Raw genomic sequence first — 19892 nt, forward strand, 5'->3', positions numbered from 1 at the left:
TCATAATATAGGATAAAAACTTTATTTTTGTGAATAATCTAGTAAATTTGTGCAAAATTCACTTGCTTGTATGCTTTTGGGTTATGTAGTGCCGTCTAAATTATTTAATCCACACCAGCGATGAGAAATCGAAAATTATTAATGATTGTTTTGATACCAAAACATGTTTTCAGTGACCCACTTGAGAATTTGGCCAATTTCATCTTCTACCACTAGGTGACAGTGGCATGTTTCCTTTTTGTAAGAATGAAAGGACCAGTGACTCGGGGAGGAAAAATAATCACGTCGCCTTATATCAGTGCTTCTCAAATAGTGGGGCGCGCCCCCCTTGGGGGGCGCGGTGCTATTCCTGGGGGGGCGCGTGTGACCCTGGGGAACAGGCTTTTTTTTTGGCAGTACTAGAATAAAGTGTAATTGCGCGTTTACTACAGCAGGGGGCAGTGGCGCTCTCATTGTTACTTCTGTCACGTTTGCGACAGTGCAACATTTTGCGACTTACAAGACAAGTTAGGATAGTCACGGTGGGGAGGGGGGGCGCGAATAGTTTTCTTCTTGCTAGGGGGGGGCGTAACAGAAAATAATTGAGAAGCACTGCCTTATATGGACTATGCATACTTGTATAACAATAACTGTAATTAAATACTTTACAGATTGAGATGTAACAAATGTATGCTGTCTATTAATTTGATCCAGGTTGAAGTGCAATATCTGGAGAACATTGAATATTGCTTTCAATGTTCTCAACAGAACATGTTGTGTACACATAGTGATGGATGACCTTATCTGAAAAGCTTGCTGTATGGAGAGTGAAAGAACTCAATTCAGCTTTTTTTCGTGTTTGGGTATAGTTTTAATCATCATCTTAGGCGATACAAAAAAAATAAATAGTAAAATGGTACTGAATCAGTTTACTTCACATTTTATAGTGATTTCTGTGAGGTTAAATATACTGTAATAAAAAAAAAAATTAAATGTAGGTCAGTGTTTACCATTCTCATAGGGCTACCTAATGAGTCCACTTATCACCGTGCTACAGGAATGAGCTTACTTCATTGTTTGTGTGCACATGACCATAAATAGCCTATAATAGTGAAAATGGCAAAGATATGATGGATGGAACTGTACAGTCTAATATTCACGGGAATGAGACTTCTGCGGTTTTCCCTTTTGAACATTATATTGTAGCATTGCACAGGTGTCTTTTAGAAAAAAAGCACAAGAGTAAACTGCCACTGAGGCCTTTCCTGTACTGAGATAATTAATGTAATTTAAAAAAAACGGGAAATTACAATGCATCCAAACCTTCCATGCTACATTCATTAAAGCCATTGTGAATTCCACTTTGTTCAATAACACTTTTCACATACTAAAACTAAGTTACACAGATTCGGTATAAAAGAATTGTGAAATAAAAATGTTTGTTCAGTGAGTTTTTTTTCAGTGCTTCAAAAATTATTTGAAAAATTATTCACTTTCATGACAAAAATCCTCGTCCTGTCAACACTTAATTAACACTGTGTGGTGTTTTTAAAGCAAAATATATTTCTCTTCTATGTTTTTCAACATGTTGCTGCAGAGCAATACATATTTTAAGCTTTATATTGACTTCATATTTTATAGGCGTCAGTGACTAATATGACTATGGGATGATGCCGGCTGCTTTTCATTGTTCAAGAACAATGATATCAGCCACTCCGTGCACTTGTGTCAGTTGTTTGCAGTCCAGCGATGCCACCAGTTTCCTGGGCCCGGGTTGAGTCGGGATGAAGTGTTCAGTCAATGTCACGGTGGAGTGACCACTGACGTCACTGAGATAGAAGAAAGAGAAGTTAATCATCAAGTAAAATTATCAATAACAGAAAGTACAGTTTCCACGAGATAAGGAGTCCTACCCTACAAACACTTCGTGGCCTTTCTGCAGGCCCAGTCCTTCCACTCTAAAGACCACGCCCATCAGCATTCCCGGCAGCGGGTTCGTGAACGTGATCTTGGCTGCCATTTCCTTACCAACCACAGCTTTCCCCAAAGGCTGCCGATCATAAATTCAGAATTTATATGAATTGATGCAAACATATCTGATTTGATACTAAAGTTAAGAAAAACTCACCGTGACGATGAGATCAGGTGTAAGGAGCCTGAAGGTGGTCTGGTTGGCTAACACTTGCTTGGTTTCATTGACTCTTCCGGACAATGTCAGCATCAGTGCTGCCTGATCCACCAGTTGGTTCTGGTATTGTTGATAAGGCAAAATCCACTCAATCTTTCTTTCTGTGTATAGACAGAGGAATGACTTAGAACATTCTCACATTAATCTAACCCTTGAAGAGTACGCGAGCCGCAGTCATGCATCCTTCAGCATTCTTTATTGCCCATGAAGATGTTACCACTGCAGAGAAATGAACAACCAATCATCTTCTAAAACAGCATATTTGAACAGGCACGTCCTTTTTTTCACATACACACACATAAATTGTGGCACTAATGTGATATCCTCTTGGCGACGAGCGCTTTTCAAGCATTGGTGTGACATTCTTTCTGTGGATGCTAAGCTCTTTTCTAGTTGAAAAATTGATTTACAAGCACCAAAATACATTCACTGTGTAGTTCACCAGGTACGCTTGCACAATAAATGAAGAACCGCTTGAACTGTACAAAGTACCTCTCCAAGCCGTACTACTGTAAATAAATATCACTAGGCTCTTAAAATAATGGTTTAAGTCATACTTTGAAAAAAAATCCATCCGTTCACTCGCCCATCTGTCCATCCATTGAGCCCTTGAGAGTCAATTTCTGTGAAAACTGACCTTCATTGGGCAAAAGCTCCACTGGCAACTGCTCCTTCTTGATGGTGCCCTTCACAACACCAGTGTAGTACATGACAGCCACGTGACTGTGGAGCGTAGTTTTACGAGGCTCAGAGCTCAGATTCTTCAGCACGATGCTCAGATGAGCGTCGGTCCCCATCCTGGGCCCCTCTCCCTCCATTTTGACTTCAATGCTGACGTCCTCTGCCATGGGTGAGGAGTAGACGTATGGCTTGCTGCCAAAACGACTCGCGGTCTCTACGGCGATACGCTCCTCCTCTGAACCTGGAAAAAATGGGAAGAGAATGGGAGGAGATTATCGCTTGATATTGATCTTGAACAATTAAATTTAATGGTGACACCACTCTATGAGCATAGCACGAATAGAAAACGCATACCTTCCTGATGTTTATACAAATGAGTGATGTCATGTCGCTCATCAGATCCAACTGCTTTTGTGCTGATACAGTGGCCAACAGCCTTCTTCTCACTCTGGATTTGGCTGAATGTACCATCGAGATTCCTTTGCCAGAAGATCTTGTCACTGTTGACCTAATAAAGGAGTAACATTCCAACCATCAGTGAACAGGGTTGACTTGCCTTTTATAGAGATGATGACGAATATAGAAAGTTTGAACATAATGAAGACTAGCCCACCTCTGCAAAGACAAAAGGTGTGTCATGTTTGAGGTAGACCTGCCCAGAACGGATGGCGGTGACAGAGGCGGGGCCACAGCGGAAGGTACCCTGACTTGTCTCTTGGGGTGTGGAGTCAACAGCTTGCCAGCCCCCATGACCATGGGGCAAGTCTGGTCTGGCCATCCAGCAATCATTCCATACATGGAAATTCCTAAACACAAGGGTTGAATATAAATATGATTCTGATCAACTGTTAATCACAGGGTGACTGTTTTAAACATTGCAATTGAATTTTTATTATTTTTCTAGACTCGCACAGTTGGACGAGGAATGTCGAGCACCATTGTGTGACGGACTGCTTCTATTGAGAGCTGAAAATTTTCATGAACTCAAATTGAAGGAGCATGTCTACGGCCTGCCTCAAGTTCAAGGTGACTATTTCTCAGAATATCTAAATATAGCGGACTAGATTTTGATGTCCCAGGTCATACCACATACCTCTTTCCATAACTTACCAGACAGAATCACTATTGAGGTAGTCGATTGGGTCCATATTCTCATCAAAATATACATCTGTTGTGAGGGACACATCAGTGTCATGAGCAGACTGGAAGTTGGTCACGCTGCGAGCAGGTATGCCAAGACAACGAAGTACTGATGACAAAAAAAAAAAACAGTGATGTAGTTGTTAGAGAACTGAAGGGATGATTTAATATTTCAATTATGAGTCAGTTTTTCTGAACACATAAATATTTCGACCAAGGTGACATTTGCATGATAGTACTACACTTTGCTGGTGGAATGAAAGTGACTCATGTTGCTGTATGAGGGACCAAAGTAGAAGGTATGATGGGAATGTCAGTGTAAAGCATTTGGGGGTGTAAATGAGTTATGGCTATCAGTGCTTGGGTCAGCTGGCTATCATGTGCATGCACACGCACGTGGTGCAGCCTAACAAGGCCTGGCAGAGAGAACACTGTGATTGTGGAAATTTTTAAAGTTGACTTCACATTGAAATGTTTCTGGACTGTAACCAAAATCTACAGCAAAAGAGAATTGCTTCTTTGTAACCCAACTTGGAAAACAGAAAATCTGGCACTGCTAAGGTCAATCCTGTCATCATGAAATATGTCTTCACACTTTCCTCCCTTATTTGCTCACCCACTCACCTGATGTTGTTACTCCAGAGAAGACCCAACATTGTCCATATGACACAGGCATTCCATTGGAAGAGTGGTATTTTTTCAGGATCTCCACACTGCTGCTCCACGCGGCAGGAGACACTCCATCAGAGTAGTTCCCAGTCCAACTTCCAATTAGAACTCCATAATCGTCTTGTGCATTTATCTTAAAAAAAAAAATCATATACCCAAAACAAACCAAATTTATGAAGTGTTATGTGTAAAAGTATGTTTATGAGTAAAGCCACTCACCATGGCTGATATGACCCTGACAACATTAACAGGATCCCCTCGACCAGATGGCGGCATGTCACTCTTCTCCAGAACAAATAGACATGCTTCCAAGATTCCCTCATGAAACTGCAGTCAAGAGACATATAGAATCATTTTGTCATTTTTTTAATAATAAAAAAAAAAGCCAATAGAATTATGTTATCTTTAACCCAGTATTGATAATGCCAGCGTGAAAAGCACAATCAATGTCTGTTTTCAAATCTGCAATTGTGTAACATTGCCTTGGAAAATGCAGTGCTGTGTCAAGAAGTGTCTTTACAAATTCTTTACAAACACAAAAATGTTATCTTCTTCAACGTCAATGCATATCCATACCAATGCGACTAGCATAGTTTTTTTGCAGATTGCATCATATTGTATTTGTATGTTGCGGCTTTATATTGGTGTCTCCATATTGCTAACAAATTGAAGGAATCCCAAACCGCTTTCCTTTGCCTTTTGATTGTATCACCAGAGCATGCTGAAGATAATTCATTTGAACCAATAAGCTAACCTGCTCTCTAAATATATAATAATAAATGGTATAGTTTAATTTTTAGGAGTTCAAAAATAACAAACAAACCAACAAACAAATTGTGGGCTAATGCCAAAACAAAAAAAAGTAAGACGGTACAAAACAGACAGAATATTTGTATTTTCAAAGCATTTGGACATTTTGAAATACAGAAAGAGGAAAATACTGCAGTGATCAGGGTGTTGTGTTGTCCAGAAAGTTCCTACCTGACCAAAGTTCCATGTGCGAACTCCAATTTGCTTCTCAGTTCCATAATAAATTCTTCCAGTGTCATTCAACACATACTCCTTCCTCTCCTCTTCATCATCCAGGAATACTGTGTCCTCTGAAAAAGACTACCATTTAAAACACCTGAAATATTTCCTTGAGATTATTATTATTATTATTATTATTATTATTATTATTATTATTATTATTATTATTATTATTATTATTATTATTATTATTATTATTATTATTATTATTATTATTATTATTATTATTATTATTATTATTATTATTATTATTATTATTATTATTATTACTGTAGTAGTGGTAGTAGTATAGTTGATGTTTCACATTCACATTAGTTTCAGTTTAAGATTTAAAACATTTTGCTTGCTCCCTTTCAGTGAAAGAGGCCCTGCAAGCCTGGTCTATTCACCTCAACATCCCTCAAGAATGTGATTTTTTTTCACGAAAAATTTGGGTTTCAATAGAGTCAGGAAATGGTTCCCAAACATGGGCCCCAATTCTGCCAGGGCAGAGTTGGGTGTTTGTGCTGCACATGTGACGTTTTTATTCCATCTCTTGTATCTCTTATTGTTGCTACAATGGGTGGGAAACATTACGCGACAAAGATAGACAAGCATGACCAAAAAAAAAAGTGGAAGGAAGAGACGTCCAGTCATGAGGGACAGTTAAGAGAAAGAGGGGAAGTTGTGTGATTGGGGAGGTTGTGGGGTGGAGTAAAAGTCTTGAGTTCTGGCAGGAGAACTGCATTTCTAAAATGTAAGTCAGAACAGAGACAGAGAAAAAGAAGACGAGGGCAGGGCTCTGAGGTGAAAGTTTGTGAGAAGTTCAGGTCAGCAGATGTGGCAAAACTATGTGGAGGAGGCTTAAGAAGGAAATCAAGTTTAGTAGGGGGGAGGATAAGTTAGCACCAAACTGTGTGCACTTGTATGACGGGCAGACAAGACTTTCACCATCTTACCTGCACACCAGGGGTTGAAGAGCATGATGATGTTCTTGCTAGAGGTGTAAATATTTGGGTTTTCATTTTTCAGGGTGCTGGTTGTGACTGTCAGACCATAAAGACCAATCACAGCATTGGCAGTAGAGCTGACAGACAACGTAAACTTGTTGTTATTTTGCTCTTCAATCTTAGCGCCCCACTGTTTATTATCCAAGGTATCAACCAATGGGATGATGATGTGGGTCCCTTTGGACACCAGTGGTAGCGGACCTACAAAAAAGATCATATATCAGGTTAAGACAGATTAGACAAATCCCTGTGCCGCAGTTTTTCAGATTCTCACCAATTATGCATAGAAAAAAAAATGCTAATCTATCCTGCTATATTTTATTTATTTCTTCCTCAGCAAGATTGTAAATGGCGGCTGTTTCCAATGGTAACAAATAGCAGTAAATTCAACTCATGATTTTAATCCAAGGTACTTATCTGAACTAAAAGTACATTTACAAAAATGCATGCAGTTTCTGGCTTTCCACAAATTACCAAAATATAAAATTTTCACAACAACATAGTGTCTGTTTAGCAAGAATTATATTTGATTGATGTGTGAAAGGTATTACATTTAACTGAACCTTCACCTTCGGTACACAAGACTTAAAAATAAAACCTATCCCTTTTCATTACTGTCCAAAATTAGAATTACCCTACGTGGCATTATTACATTTTCTGCCAGCTAATATTGAAACTCTTGATTTAGTAGAGTGAGAAAACAGTAGCTGTCTAAGTAACTACCTCCCTTGTTTTCTTCCAAACTGTTTGCTTAGTGGTATTCGGTTGGACTGGATTCTGCTGGAATTGGTTACGTGAGGATCGAGCTTATCAAGAATCCATTGTTCTCTATCTGATTCTTGACAAGACCTCACCTCCCTTCCTCTCCCATCACAGAACATTGCCGAGAAAAAAATCCATTTAAAAAAGTCCGCTTTATTCTTATTGCTTCATCTTTGACTGAAAATCCTTACCACTGTTTGAACCAGATAATGGGTTAGGAATTGAATGACAAAGTATTTTTCAAGGCATTGAAAGCTGTTCAAATGAGGATTTGTTTAAGAGATGGGATGGGTGTGAATTTTCAAATGTTTCTGTTGTGATGCAATGGTCACCATTCCAAAGAGTGTCGTCATGGCTATTTATTTCAAATACAGTCTCAGCACACTGCCTCCCCTTTGCTTTAGTAGGCTTGACATGAAATCACATTTAGATTTTCCATATGAATATATTTATCATGGTCATGATTTTGTGAAACTCCAACTCATAGCTTCAGAAGCGCTAAGAATAAAATTTGATTAAAATGAGGATTTTAATTGGACAATATCTCATAGCTTCCCAAGTAACATTTGACCCTTTATGACCACCATACACATTTAATTTTTTTGTCATTGTCTCATACATACCTGTTCTCAGTTCTAGATGCAGCTTGTGAGTGTCAGCACGAAAGGGCCTGTTGAACTCTAGTTCTATTTGGAACGTCTGTCCTCTGCGGATGATCAGCTTTTCTGAGTTGTGCAGGTCGGTGTGATGCTCCTGTCTGTTTTTTCCTGTTCTGGAGCTCAGGAGATCCACAGAGCACACAGACAACTTCATAACTGCGAAAAAAAGGTGGAAAAAGAAATGAAATGTTTGAGTACATTATTACAATTTTCACTGACCTCAAAAGTTAATCTACCTTCACTGACCTCAAAAGTTAATCGACATTACCTTCCATTTCGTTGGAGTCTCCATTTTCTGGCTTTGGTCCATCAAGTCCTGGAATCGGCGTGGGAGGGTTGACCAGTTCCACTTTATCCGTGACATCATAGGTGGTGATATTCTGGCATTTACAGCAGCATGGGCACATTTTCCGAAACCAGCGGCGACAAGCACTGTCCTCTGTTTTTTTTTCCCCTTCCTTGTGAATGGACAATTCCACCTTGGTGGGTGGGGCTGCACCAGGAAAGCGCCCCATATCAGATGTGCCTCTTACTGTCAGCCTCTCACCTGGCATCCTTGAAAGGACATGGCATTCATTTATTTCAGTCAAGAGAGAAATATTAAGTCACTGAATTAGAACCTATCGAACGAAAAAAAAATGGAATGTGAGATCATAAATATTGTAGGCTACCCATTGTGACTGAAACAAAATCAATATGTATGTTTAATAAATTAGAAACAACTAAATAGCACATCATTTTGAATTAGAAAATTATACTTTACATTTTCAGTGCCAGAGAGGAAAAACAACTCAATTATTGCTTTGTGCCATCGTGTTGAAGTTGACATTATAGTCTCAAATTAACATATGAATAGGCCCTCTGTCCTTTCCTTTATTTTTTTCATCACAAATCAACATCTCCTTTGCGTCCACAAACGTTGCATTCCACACGGTCCTGGCCTGGCTTGTGTGTGTAATGAAGCCACGCATCATAGATGATGTACACATCATATGGGCATTTATCACAATGTCACATTGTGTGGAGAACCAAGAGACAAAGCAGAATTTGGCCATTTAAGCTTTGCCTTTTGTTCTCAGCTTTAAATCGGGGTGAGAAATTTCAAAGTGGGAAAAAAAGAAGGACCTTTTGCGAAAACAAAAGCCGAAGGGAAGAATGGCATTTCCTTTTATGTGTTTTCTCACATCTTAATGTTCCTTTGCCTCATCCTGAAAGTTATATTGACCATGATACACAGCAAAAAAAATCCAAGATTAGTAAAAATGTTAAAGCAGCCGTGGAGTCTGTTAGCGCTGGTAAAACACCCAGTAATGAGCAGAAATAACACACATATATATATGCCATCATTATTCTAGTTTTTACTACGATTGAATTTTCACTAAACAAGTGACTGCACATCTTAGTAGTTATTCTGCAATTCAAAGTTTAAAATCTATCATTAAAGCTACCATAGTTTACAACTATCACTGTTGCAAGGAAACAATCCGAATCCTATTTAAAAAAAGAAAACTGTCACTGTGTAGTCAGTGTGTCACTTTGCAGTCCTCACAAGTTTTATTTTAATTTCAACTGGGCAACATTAAAGGAAACGTACATTTCCAGTTTACATCATATTACGTACGGTACCTCAAACATCTCTTGAAAATCATAGACATTTAATGCTGAAATTCTTTTGATTTTGGGAAGAAAATTCAGAACAGTCATTAAAACTTGGTAAAAAAAAAAAAAAAGTACTGTGCATAAAATATCACAAAATGTTTAGTGCTTTGAGTAGTTCTATAATTGTACAAACACTATTATGGAAGGAATGGAGAAAAATGAAACTACTTTTTTACACTTTTGGGTGACCTGAGAGAAAGTTCACAATGAGTTAATGTACTGTTATTTGTTCAATATTAGCATGTGACTGCAGTTTGGAGGAAAGTCAATTATGCTGAAGTAATCTAGTTAAAAGGGCACAGAACAGCTGAGCATAACATAGGGCGTGATTTCTGAAGTCACAGCCATCCTTTAAGATATGTTCAAGTTTAAAAAGTTTTGCTGCTTGGTGTGTGGTTGCTCTCCCTCACATTCTGCGTGCGTGCGTGTGTGCGGACGTGTGTGTAATCTAATTTTTAACAGTGACTTCCTGAGTTCACCCCTCTGTTTCTAAATCCAGTAAATATTTGGAATAAACATCCAAAGTCATTGTGATGGAGACAATAGGGTTTGTCAACCGCGTGAACAATATTTCAATTTGCCCTCGATCCATAACTTCTGCAATCACCTATAACCTTGCAGCCTTCCTTGCTTGTCAGCTATTTTTGGCTAAATATACCAATGCAGTTGTTTGTTTATGTGTGCTCTGTGATTGGCTGGCAACCAGTTCAGGGTGTTCCCCGCCTACTGATTGGAGTTTGCTGGGATAGACTCCAGTACACCCACGACCCTAACAACCTAATGATAATTATAAGCAATTGCAAAATTGTGCCTCTCAGGCCAATAGTTGGATACGTGCCCCGAGTAAACCCATGTAGGCACGGGGAGAACATGCAAACTCTACACAGGGAGAGCTACAGGTGGAATCGAACCCCTCCCCTCTGTCCTTTGAGGCCTACGTGCTAACCAGTCTTTCACCGTGCCACCTCATTTTTGTTAGCATGTATACTGTATTTTCCGCACTCTAAGGTGCACCGGATTATAAGGCGCACCTTCAATGAATGGCCCATTTTAAAACTTTGTCCATATATAAGATATATACATTTGGCCCGCGGGCCGGACTTTGGACACACACGCCTGCTGTAGTGGCTCAATATTGGTCTATAAATAAGGCGCACTTGATTATAAGGTGCACTGTCGGCTTTTGAGCAAATTGGAGGTTTTTAGGTGCGCCTTATAGTGCGGAAAATACGGTAGTTGAAATTATATGCGTTATAACGTGAAAAAGTACTGATAAAAATGTTTATCAGTATTTATACATTCGTGGAGGGATGACACAAGCAGTGACAAGTATATTTTACAAGTTGTCAGCTGTCCGTGTGAGTAATTGGGGGAATTGCATGCATTGCTCAAGTCCATGTAATAGGTGTTACATTAAACATATAATGGTATAAAGCTTGTGAGGCCCCAAATGATGGATTTAGATTTAGAACCATCTACCCTGATCCCTGAAGCATAAAATCCGATTAACTAGTTTGAAATTAATTTCCACGTCTTTTTTTCCTGCCGATCACTATAATGGAAGTCACATGTTCCTTTATGCTGCCTGCATACACCCACTCCATCTTCTTTTCTCAGCGAGTTTATGTTGGCATGGCACCACAACTGGAATGCCAACTGGCTCCTGAGATAAGCGCCTAAAACTCAGGTTCTGTTTTGTTGTCCCAAAACAGCATCATCTACACACAGGGCTTGTTTGTGTTTTGTTCTTTTTGTTTATCTGACAGACACCCCTTCCCTAAAAATAAATATAATGCTACAAGGAGAGTCACAACATGAAGTAATGAATCATGGATAATCAAGCAAAACAGATGTCATGTGCAGCCTGGTAGCCATCAAACAACAGGTCCCCTAGCCCAAAAGTGAAATTTAACTAAAATCATCTGACAAAGCGTGCCTAACACACTAAAAATGTCATCTGATTTTTGCAGAATGTGAAGGCTTCTTGTTTGTTAACAACTGAGGAGAGCTTATTTTGCTTGTGCTCACAAAAGCTTCACACTCTACTTTCTTTTAAATCTACAACAGGATGACTGCTGCAATTTTCCTGAACCTTGTGCAAAAGTTGTAAAACTGTCCATTTCTTTCAGTGCCATTTCTCAAAGGAACCCCGCTGTAAACTAAAGGTCAAAAGGCTTCCCTTTCTTTTGTGGGAAAGGAAACCGTTATTTACAATCCTCATCTAGCCATGAACAAGATCAGTGAAGGAAAAAAGAAAGTCTTACTTTGTCTGTGTAAGGATTAGTGGTGAAGAGTTTGCTTCTTATCCTCTCAAGAACCTTTTGGAAACTTTTCTCTCTACTATCACTTGCTCAGACAACCGAATATGACAGTCCAGGAATGTACTGCATGGGGCTTTAAGCGTTCACACACCCACTCTAACACACACTCCGCCCCACTGGGCCGCAATGTGCGACTAAAGTTTCTCCCACTCCTCCCAAGATGTCTTTTTCCAGCACTCAGCGCTATTTGGGTGTGTATTGTGTAAAACGGGACGTGGTCTGTGTGTAAAGCACCACGAAATTTGAGTGAGAGAGAGAAGTTGTGTCATTAACATTGAGTATAAAAATACTAAAATTTAGGCCTTAAGTAAAAGTACCCTGTATCATTAACCAAAAGAAAATCTTGGCAGGATTCTCGAGGAATTCCCCAACTCTGTGTGTGTGTGTGTGTGTGTGTGCGTGCACGTGCGTGTGCATGTGCATGTGTGTGTGTGTGCCATGTAACAGTAAAACAGGATTAATCTTCCCTTTCACATTCTCACTTCCCCTCATTTGAGAATTAAAATAACATTTGCTGATCAGAGGTTTCACAAGGTTTCAGGTGAGTTTTTTTAAAAATGAAAAAATATCTATTTCAAAAAAATGCTGCAGACCAATAGATTGTTTAAAAAAAGGCGTTGTCAAACAGCTGCTATATATGTGGTATTGCATCATTGATAATGATGTCAAAGGTCATTCATAAGTGAATAACTTTCTTTTGAGAAATTGCTGGGAGCAATAAAACAGACTCTTTTTATTCATTAGTATAGTTGATAGGATTACAGAGGATGTAATGAAAATTAACATCTCCCGCCTATAAAATGTTTGTCTTTAGAAATAAAACACTAAGCAATTTGAAAGTTGAACAGAAAAACTGCTACAACTAAAAAAAACACATCCCCCCCAAAAACATGCACTACACTTAAGTCAAGTTTATTCAATACACATTACTCAAAAACACATTTGCCACTCAACATGCTATATACCAAACAATTTAAATTAAAAAACAGAAAGCGCTTCATAATGGGATCCGTTCTATTATGCATTTTCTTATGATAACAAGTCAGCATTTCTCTAATGAAATTGAAGCCATGTTACAATATAAAAAAAAAGAAAAGAAAAAACAGAGCCTGTAGAGTTTTACAGATCCAGCAGAACAAACAGCGGTGTGATGAATGGCAGGGTCAACATTCACAGCTTCTGGCGAGCAGAGTACGTGAGCAGAAACATAAAAGTGGTGAATTGAGCTCCCTGAGCATCTGAGGGTAACAGAGGGGAACAAAAGTTCTGGCTGGCACTGTTGGGGAAACCATGTCGTGAAGTAATTCAAATAAAATCCATAGAAATAAACGCTGGGTAAATCAGACTGTCCTTGGTGTTATCTCTGTATTGGCACTCATCAAAAAATAACCTCTCTCCTTTGAACACAAATTGAATTCCAGTTTCTTTGTGCTTCCACTTCAAAAAGAAATAAAGAAAAAAAAAAACCTCTGTGATTGCAACATCATGGTAGCTTGCCGTGAAGAGGTCACATACTTTTGAATCCGTCACTCCCTTTTACTGGCAGATGAATGTTAACTTGCTGTGGGTGATGATTCACTTGATTCATAACAGAGTGACATCAAGTCAGTGTGATTTCACTGGTGTGATGAAACGTGCCTGTGTGCATTACTCTACGAATCGTAACTGTTTGCAGTGTTCATTCAGTTTTCAGTGTGTGGCTGATTCATGCAGATAGTTGCTATGGAGATTAAAACAAACAGACAAATGCATGAGCATATTCTTTTATCTTCCTGTCTGTTCCTGAGTGATTCAAGGAAATATGCTAGTTGTATTAGTTTTGCAAGGAAAAGAGAAAACGGGGGAAAGAATTATACTACATCAGTTTACAGCATTTTAATCACTATGTGTACATGATCTAATTAAAGTCTTCATTTTTAGTTTGTGTAGGTTCACTGTTTAAGCACATTTTAAAAAAAGGTCAGAACAAAAACATTAGAGCTTGTAATAAAGGTGTTACGATAGGGTAAAATAATTTCCATCTTTAATACATAGTATAGAAAAGAATAGATGAATGATAGCTTTGGGATTAGCACAAAAACAAAGCATCTGTCTTTCGTTTCATCACCAGCGTGTAACAACTCACCAGTGCCATTTGTACACAGAATGGAAACTCTCACATTGCATTGCTTGTTCTTATTTGAAAAGTGTCATCGTCTTATCACCACTGACTCAATCCCATACCAAAACACAGACTGTCATTTTTCACAGGAAGCATAATGATGATGTCATTCAGTGCCCGTCGGGGTGTTCCTTATTTACTTTTGTTTTTTGTTCAACTTAAATGTACCCATATATAAACTCTAAACATATTTCAGCATATTTGAAACCACATACAAAGCATATACGTATATAGAAGAACAGATTCACATAATAAAAAAAAAGTTTTGGGAATGGCTCAATGCACTGATGTGAACCTTGTAAACAACCACAACAGATGATTCCTAGTGTGCATAACATAACATTTAGAATTTAACCATTGTAAAAATGGTGCATAAAATAACTTATTTTATCATCTGTTTGGCATGTAAGTGGTTAAGACATGGAGCATCTGAATCCAACTTGTGGTCACGTGACCAGAGCGAGATTTTCATAGTGAAACCTGCAGTCTGGAAAACAGATTTAGAGAGGAATTGAGATTGAAAAACATTACAAATTAAAACATGAAGCAAATCATCTGTTTTGCGCTTACCCTGTTGCCTTGGATCCCTGGTACGTTCTAATTATTTATAACCGTTCTTTTGTTTCTTTTTCTTCTTACAAAGAAAACGGTGGTAAGCAACAAATCATGAGAAGAAAAATAGTTGTCTTTTGTTAGCTATTGTGTAATATCGGCAAACAGAAATGTTCAAGTGTTCAAAGTCTGTTTTGTCTGTTCAAAAACTACAATTACTAGGCATAATCCAGTTCATAATACAAAAGGATCACCAGTATCATTTATGCCAAATACAAAGTGAAACTGTGCTATGGTCAGAGCACTTCCCTTTTCTTCACTCCTAATCATGCAATGTTTTCTTGTGGATACAGGTTTCCCGATGAAAATTTAATTTTAAGCAACACTAAAAGACATTTGGTTTGTCCACCAGGACTTCTTTGTGGTCTGATAACCCAGGACGAGGTTACAGTCTTGGAAGGCAATGACCTCATTATCCCATGTCATTATGAGCCTCAGCATGCCAGCTATGTGAAGTACTGGTGTCGGGGAAAGATGAGGGAATTTTGCTCAAGTTTGGCCCGTACAGATAACTCCCTCTCTGATAGCGTAAGTATTTTTGATGACCCGATCCAGCAGGTCTTCACTGTGGAAATGAAGAATGTAAAGGAGGAAGATTCTGGCTGGTACATGTGTGGTGTGGAGCTTGGTGGATTTTGGCAAGCGGATGCCCGTGCTTTCACTTACATTAAAGTCAAACCAGGTGAATGGAAGTTGTATTTATATATCAATGTTTTATTTTTCATGCTTTTTTTTTTATTATATGAAAATGTATGTTTTTGCAGGAATGTCGGTAGTAAATGACAGGCTGAGCGAGGAGGAGGGGCATAGTGTCACAGTTCAATGTCGCTACAGTCCAAAATACAGGTCTCTGCAATCCATTTAATGTTCCATTTGTACCCTCATTTACTCTTACCTAAATAAAATAGTTACTTGCGTGAATTAATTCAAGGGCTAATAATTCCGATAGTTCAGACGTGGGCATGTTGCAAATTATTAACCAAGGTAAAGTGTTGAAAATGGCTTGCTCTTTTTCACGGTGCGATGCTAATGGTTGTGTTTGTCAGTTGAAGACATGCAATTTTATTGTGAACCTATTTTGTTCGGAATAAAAACAACAAGCGAATTTAACTTTCTATGCAACCAAAAACATGTACCGTATTTTCCACACTATAAGGCGCAGTGGATTATAAAGCGCACCTTCAATGAATGGCCCATTTTAAAACTTTGTCCATACATAAGGCGCACCGGATTATAAGGCGCACCTTCAATGAATGGCCCATTTTAAAACTTTGTCCATATATAAGATATATACATTTGGCCCGTGGACCGGACTTTAGACACGCCTGCTGTAGTGGCTCAATATTGGTCCATATATAAGGCGCACTTGATTATAAGGCGCACTGTCGGCTTTTGAGAAAATTGGAGGTTTTTAGGTGCGCCTTATAGTGCGGAAAATACGGTAAACACTTCATTCATTCTGGTCCGTCATCAACAGAGGAAGTGAGAAGAAGTGGTGTAGGAGTGGAGACCCGAGCTCCTGCCTGGTGACAGGTGCTGAGGGAACCTACGAAGACAAGTCAGTGGCCATCAAAGATGACAAAACTGGCACTTTCACCATAACCTTAAAGAAGCTGCAGATGAGTGATATGGGCTGGTACTGGTGCTCTACCGGACAACACCAGATGACAGTGCACGTGGAGGTCTTAAACCAACCATCAACTGGTAAATTGACAGCAAGTAAGAATCACATAAACTTCATGTGGATATTTGTGAGATCTCACTAGAATTTAGTTAAGCAGGCCTGGCCAGGTAAGTACTGGTTGCAGTCTTCACAATGGCCCATTCAATGATGTCATGAAGCTAATATTGTAGACACGAGGAATGTGTATGTGTAAATTATTTGTCATTCAAGAAATAGTAGCGGCATATAGCAATTCAGCAAGTCTCATCTCCACACAATAAAAACATTTACAGATACCGCTTAAAGTAGTCAGTCTGAAACCTCACAGCTGTGTTCCTATTTCTCCCAGCAGCAACAACGATGACTGTGACAACCTTAGCTCCAGCAAGCCTGGTGGTTGCAGATGCATATGCCCCCAAACCCAACACCAATGATTGCTGGATGTGTCAAACGTGAGAAAGGCAGAGAAACTATTCTTTTATAGATTTGAAAATCACTGGAAGTGCATTTGACAAGAGTTTTTTATGCTGAACAGTCTTGTGAATTTCTTGTGATTGTGTCCATGTTTTAGTTTCATCATGCAGTCTGTGATGACGTTTGCGTCTTTCATGCTGCTCGTAGTCTTGGCTATATTAGCAAGGAAGATGTGGAAACATAGTAAGTTCACACCACATTCTTATTGAGAACAATACACATCAAGAGAAAATTTCTTCAAAGGTCAATTTTACCTTTGACCTTGCATGGCTGCATGCGTGTTATCTGGTTCGCGAGAAACATACATACATGAAGTATGATCAATATCTTGAAACTCCTACTCTGTTGATTTTCAGAACAATTTGCAAAGCTAAGACAAAATATGGAGATGAAAGCAAAAAATAAGGTAAGTCCTTATGAGCAGCACATTACATCACAGCGCTTTTCAAACACATAAGAGTGATTCATTCTTCATTCGTTTTTTCTATTCTCCAAAGGAGGACTATGGGAAAGTGACCAGCAAAATCCCCCCTGCAGTTTTCCTCAACATGAATTCAATGGATGCCCAAGTCTACTGAAGTAACATACCACATATTTTTTTTTGTTTTTGTGTTTCATTGTTTTCCCCCGACTGCCTGCAGCATTAAGCAAATAATAGATTTTTACCTCCATATTTTCCTTTAAACTGCAATTCAACCCCACAACATAAAAAAAAAAAAAATAATCAAGCCAGATGAAGTAAAATAATTGCAGTAACAAATGTTACTCACAGCACTTCTAAAAGCAGGACACAGTGTTTGTCACAATGCATGTAAAGAACATCCTGCAGAAAATATGTAAAAAGAAATAAAGAAATGACTTGATGATGGGTTTTGGACTTCCTATATAATAGTGCCTTATTTAGACTTTGTGGCAACTGAAATCACCCATTGGTCTCCCAAAACTCCCAACAGCCATCATGCCACTGGCCTTTTGTTTGGAAAATGCCAATTGATGAATGAACCTCAATTCAGGTTCAATTGTGCTGTCAATTCACCATAATGGCGGCTTTCTAATAAGATATGAGGTAACATGATTATTGAAATCTCACCTCAAAACAAATATTTTGTTTGCAGCGGCACCTATGATTCAGGTCCTAAAGGGTTAAAGATGCAGACATTTTCTTTTCTCATAACACCTGCCGAGTACTGGTCGTTCGTTCCTCTTCGTTGGCCTGAGCAAAAGATGACATGTGCTCTGCAAGATGAGCAACTCGGTCTCCCGAAATACATATCACTCCTAATGAAGAGAGAAAACAGTATACTGTGTTGGGATGATTGATTTTCTGAATATATTATTCATATGTATTTCATTTTACTTGAAAACTACGCTACACGTTGAATTCTTGCTAATCGCAGCCTCTTAAAAGAAGGCATAACGTGAGGAATAACAATTCCAAAAATGATTGAATAAATAATTAAGTGAAAAGATGAAACATCAATAATAAATAAATGAGTTAGAATCTAAATTAAATAGGTGAGTCTAGAGCCTCTCAAAATATCAGCAGTCTCTGTGGTCCAAATGCCCTCTGGCCAGAATGGCTGAATGCAGTATCTCCACAATTTCTTTTTTTTTCTTTCTAGCTTTGGGAGCAATTAAAAAGCCGGTGCCAGAGGATTTCAGGGCCCATGAGGGTTAATATGATAAAAGCATATCAGATAGATATGATGGAATACTATGAAAGAACCTTTAAACTGATTCTGAAGGATGCAGGGTGCCAATGCAGTGATCTTAAAACGAGTATAATGTACTCCCACCGATTTGTCAGCACATGAGGTGATGAGTGCTCACTCTGTTTTTTATTTCTGGAAGATCAGAGAGCAGGGTATTGCAATAATCTAAAAGACAGAAGCTAAAAGCATGCACGAGAACCTCTGTGTTACCTTGAGAGACTCTGGATGAAGCTGTTTCAAAGTGTGGGACAAAATGGATCAAGTATTGAATCCACAATATCATTCAAGTCACATCTTTCAAAAATCACAGATGACAATTGGAATCAGCAAAAAACATGAAACAAAAATCTGAATCTTTCCCTTGCTTCCTAATTGCCCTAAATGATCAAGCTTTGTGATTCAGATTCATAATACTTTAGTTTGAATGATGCAACATCCCAATTAAAAGTGAAAAAACTGGAAATGTGTTTAATTTGCATCATCATCCCCCACAGCAATATATTTGGACTTCACATATTGGTTTTTTTGTTTTACTTCCTGGTTGAATTTCATAACATGGCTGAGTAGTGATGTAAATGAACAGATATATAATGGCCTAATTAGTACAACTTGCATACTGATAGACATAAAGTTAAAACCAACATCGCTCCACAGCAAGCCGCTTGGAGCTGCTGCTGCTCTGCATGATTTTATGTAACTGTTCTAATTAGTGGTTTTCATGCATAATTTCCTGGCTGTTAAATCAATTATGGAGCTCTCTAATCAACAATAGCCACCTTCAGGTACTCTGAGCCTCAGACGTGGCTGCAGACCATATACGTATATAGTATATGTACACACCTCAAATGTGACGGTGACAAAACAGAGCAATATTATCTTCTGAATGGAAGAGCTGCATGAAAAAAAAAGAAGGTATAAATCTGTTTTGATTACTGCAGGATTATTTCATTTTTCCTTCCCATCGAGCCACAATGACAGAGACAGGACCAAGGCCAGTCTGTTTATCTGGATCATATAAATCCATTGCATCCATGACAACCAGGGCTTTGGTGGACATAAATTGACATCAAATTACAGGGAGAAAGTATATCCTGCACGCTAGTATTCGAGGATATACTTTCAGTGCTCATTTGTTTACCGTATACTGTAGTCAAGTCTGAGCAATGGTGTTGCTGGGCTTCTAGTATTTATTTA

General features: G+C 38.6%; 2 protein-coding genes across 7 annotated transcripts; one reads left to right on the forward strand and one right to left on the reverse strand.

Moving 5' to 3' along the window:
• Positions 1 to 826: 826 nt before the first annotated feature.
• Positions 827 to 12180, reverse strand: tgm1l1 (transglutaminase 1 like 1). Its single transcript, XM_061295259.1, has 14 exons — positions 12020 to 12180; positions 8365 to 8651; positions 8061 to 8252; positions 6625 to 6876; positions 5639 to 5757; positions 4877 to 4984; positions 4613 to 4790; positions 3959 to 4097; positions 3462 to 3654; positions 3203 to 3356; positions 2805 to 3089; positions 2108 to 2268; positions 1893 to 2029; positions 827 to 1808 (listed from the first exon to the last, which is right to left on the reverse strand). The coding sequence occupies exons 2-14, from the start codon at positions 8648 to 8650 to the stop codon at positions 1664 to 1666; spliced, it is 2349 nt and encodes a 782-aa protein (XP_061151243.1). The 5' UTR covers position 8651; positions 12020 to 12180; the 3' UTR covers positions 827 to 1663.
• Positions 12181 to 14666: 2486 nt separating this feature from the next.
• Positions 14667 to 17854, forward strand: LOC133165900 (polymeric immunoglobulin receptor-like). Of its 6 annotated transcripts, none has more exons than XM_061295799.1 (8): positions 14667 to 14827; positions 15202 to 15531; positions 15614 to 15695; positions 16327 to 16568; positions 16862 to 16964; positions 17084 to 17169; positions 17343 to 17392; positions 17484 to 17854. In XM_061295799.1, exons 1-8 carry the CDS (start codon positions 14779 to 14781, stop codon positions 17562 to 17564), a joined length of 1023 nt encoding a protein of 340 aa, XP_061151783.1. In that variant the 5' UTR covers positions 14667 to 14778; the 3' UTR covers positions 17565 to 17854. The 6 variants fall into 6 exon arrangements, with proteins under 6 accessions (XP_061151783.1, XP_061151785.1, XP_061151786.1 ...); XM_061295801.1 differs by having other exon boundaries at positions 16865 to 16964; XM_061295802.1 differs by having other exon boundaries at positions 16327 to 16553.
• Positions 17855 to 19892: the final 2038 nt, after the last annotated feature.

The sequence above is a fragment of the Syngnathus typhle genome, linkage group LG13 (assembly GCF_033458585.1).
Source record: "Syngnathus typhle isolate RoL2023-S1 ecotype Sweden linkage group LG13, RoL_Styp_1.0, whole genome shotgun sequence".
Taxonomy (NCBI): Eukaryota; Metazoa; Chordata; class Actinopteri; order Syngnathiformes; family Syngnathidae; genus Syngnathus; species Syngnathus typhle.

What these genes read in the sequence shown, in the direction of transcription:
- tgm1l1 (XM_061295259.1), bottom strand. Translation starts at nt 8,650, where the DNA reads ATGCCAGGTGAGAGGCTGACAGTAAGAGGCACATCTGATATGGGGCGC. An exon ending in CACCTTTTGTCTTTGCAGAG is followed by an intron (nt 3,357 to 3,461) that starts GTGGGCTAGTCT and finishes CTCCTTTATTAG; the next exon opens with GTCAACAGTGACAAGATCTT. An exon ending in CACCTGATCTCATCGTCACG is followed by an intron (nt 2,030 to 2,107) that starts GTGAGTTTTTCT and finishes TATGATCGGCAG; the next exon opens with CCTTTGGGGAAAGCTGTGGT.
- LOC133165900 (XM_061295799.1), top strand. Translation starts at nt 14,779, where the DNA reads ATGAAGCAAATCATCTGTTTTGCGCTTACCCTGTTGCCTTGGATCCCT. An exon ending in TTACATTAAAGTCAAACCAG is followed by an intron (nt 15,532 to 15,613) that starts GTGAATGGAAGT and finishes ATGTTTTTGCAG; the next exon opens with GAATGTCGGTAGTAAATGAC. An exon ending in CGCTACAGTCCAAAATACAG is followed by an intron (nt 15,696 to 16,326) that starts GTCTCTGCAATC and finishes CGTCATCAACAG; the next exon opens with AGGAAGTGAGAAGAAGTGGT.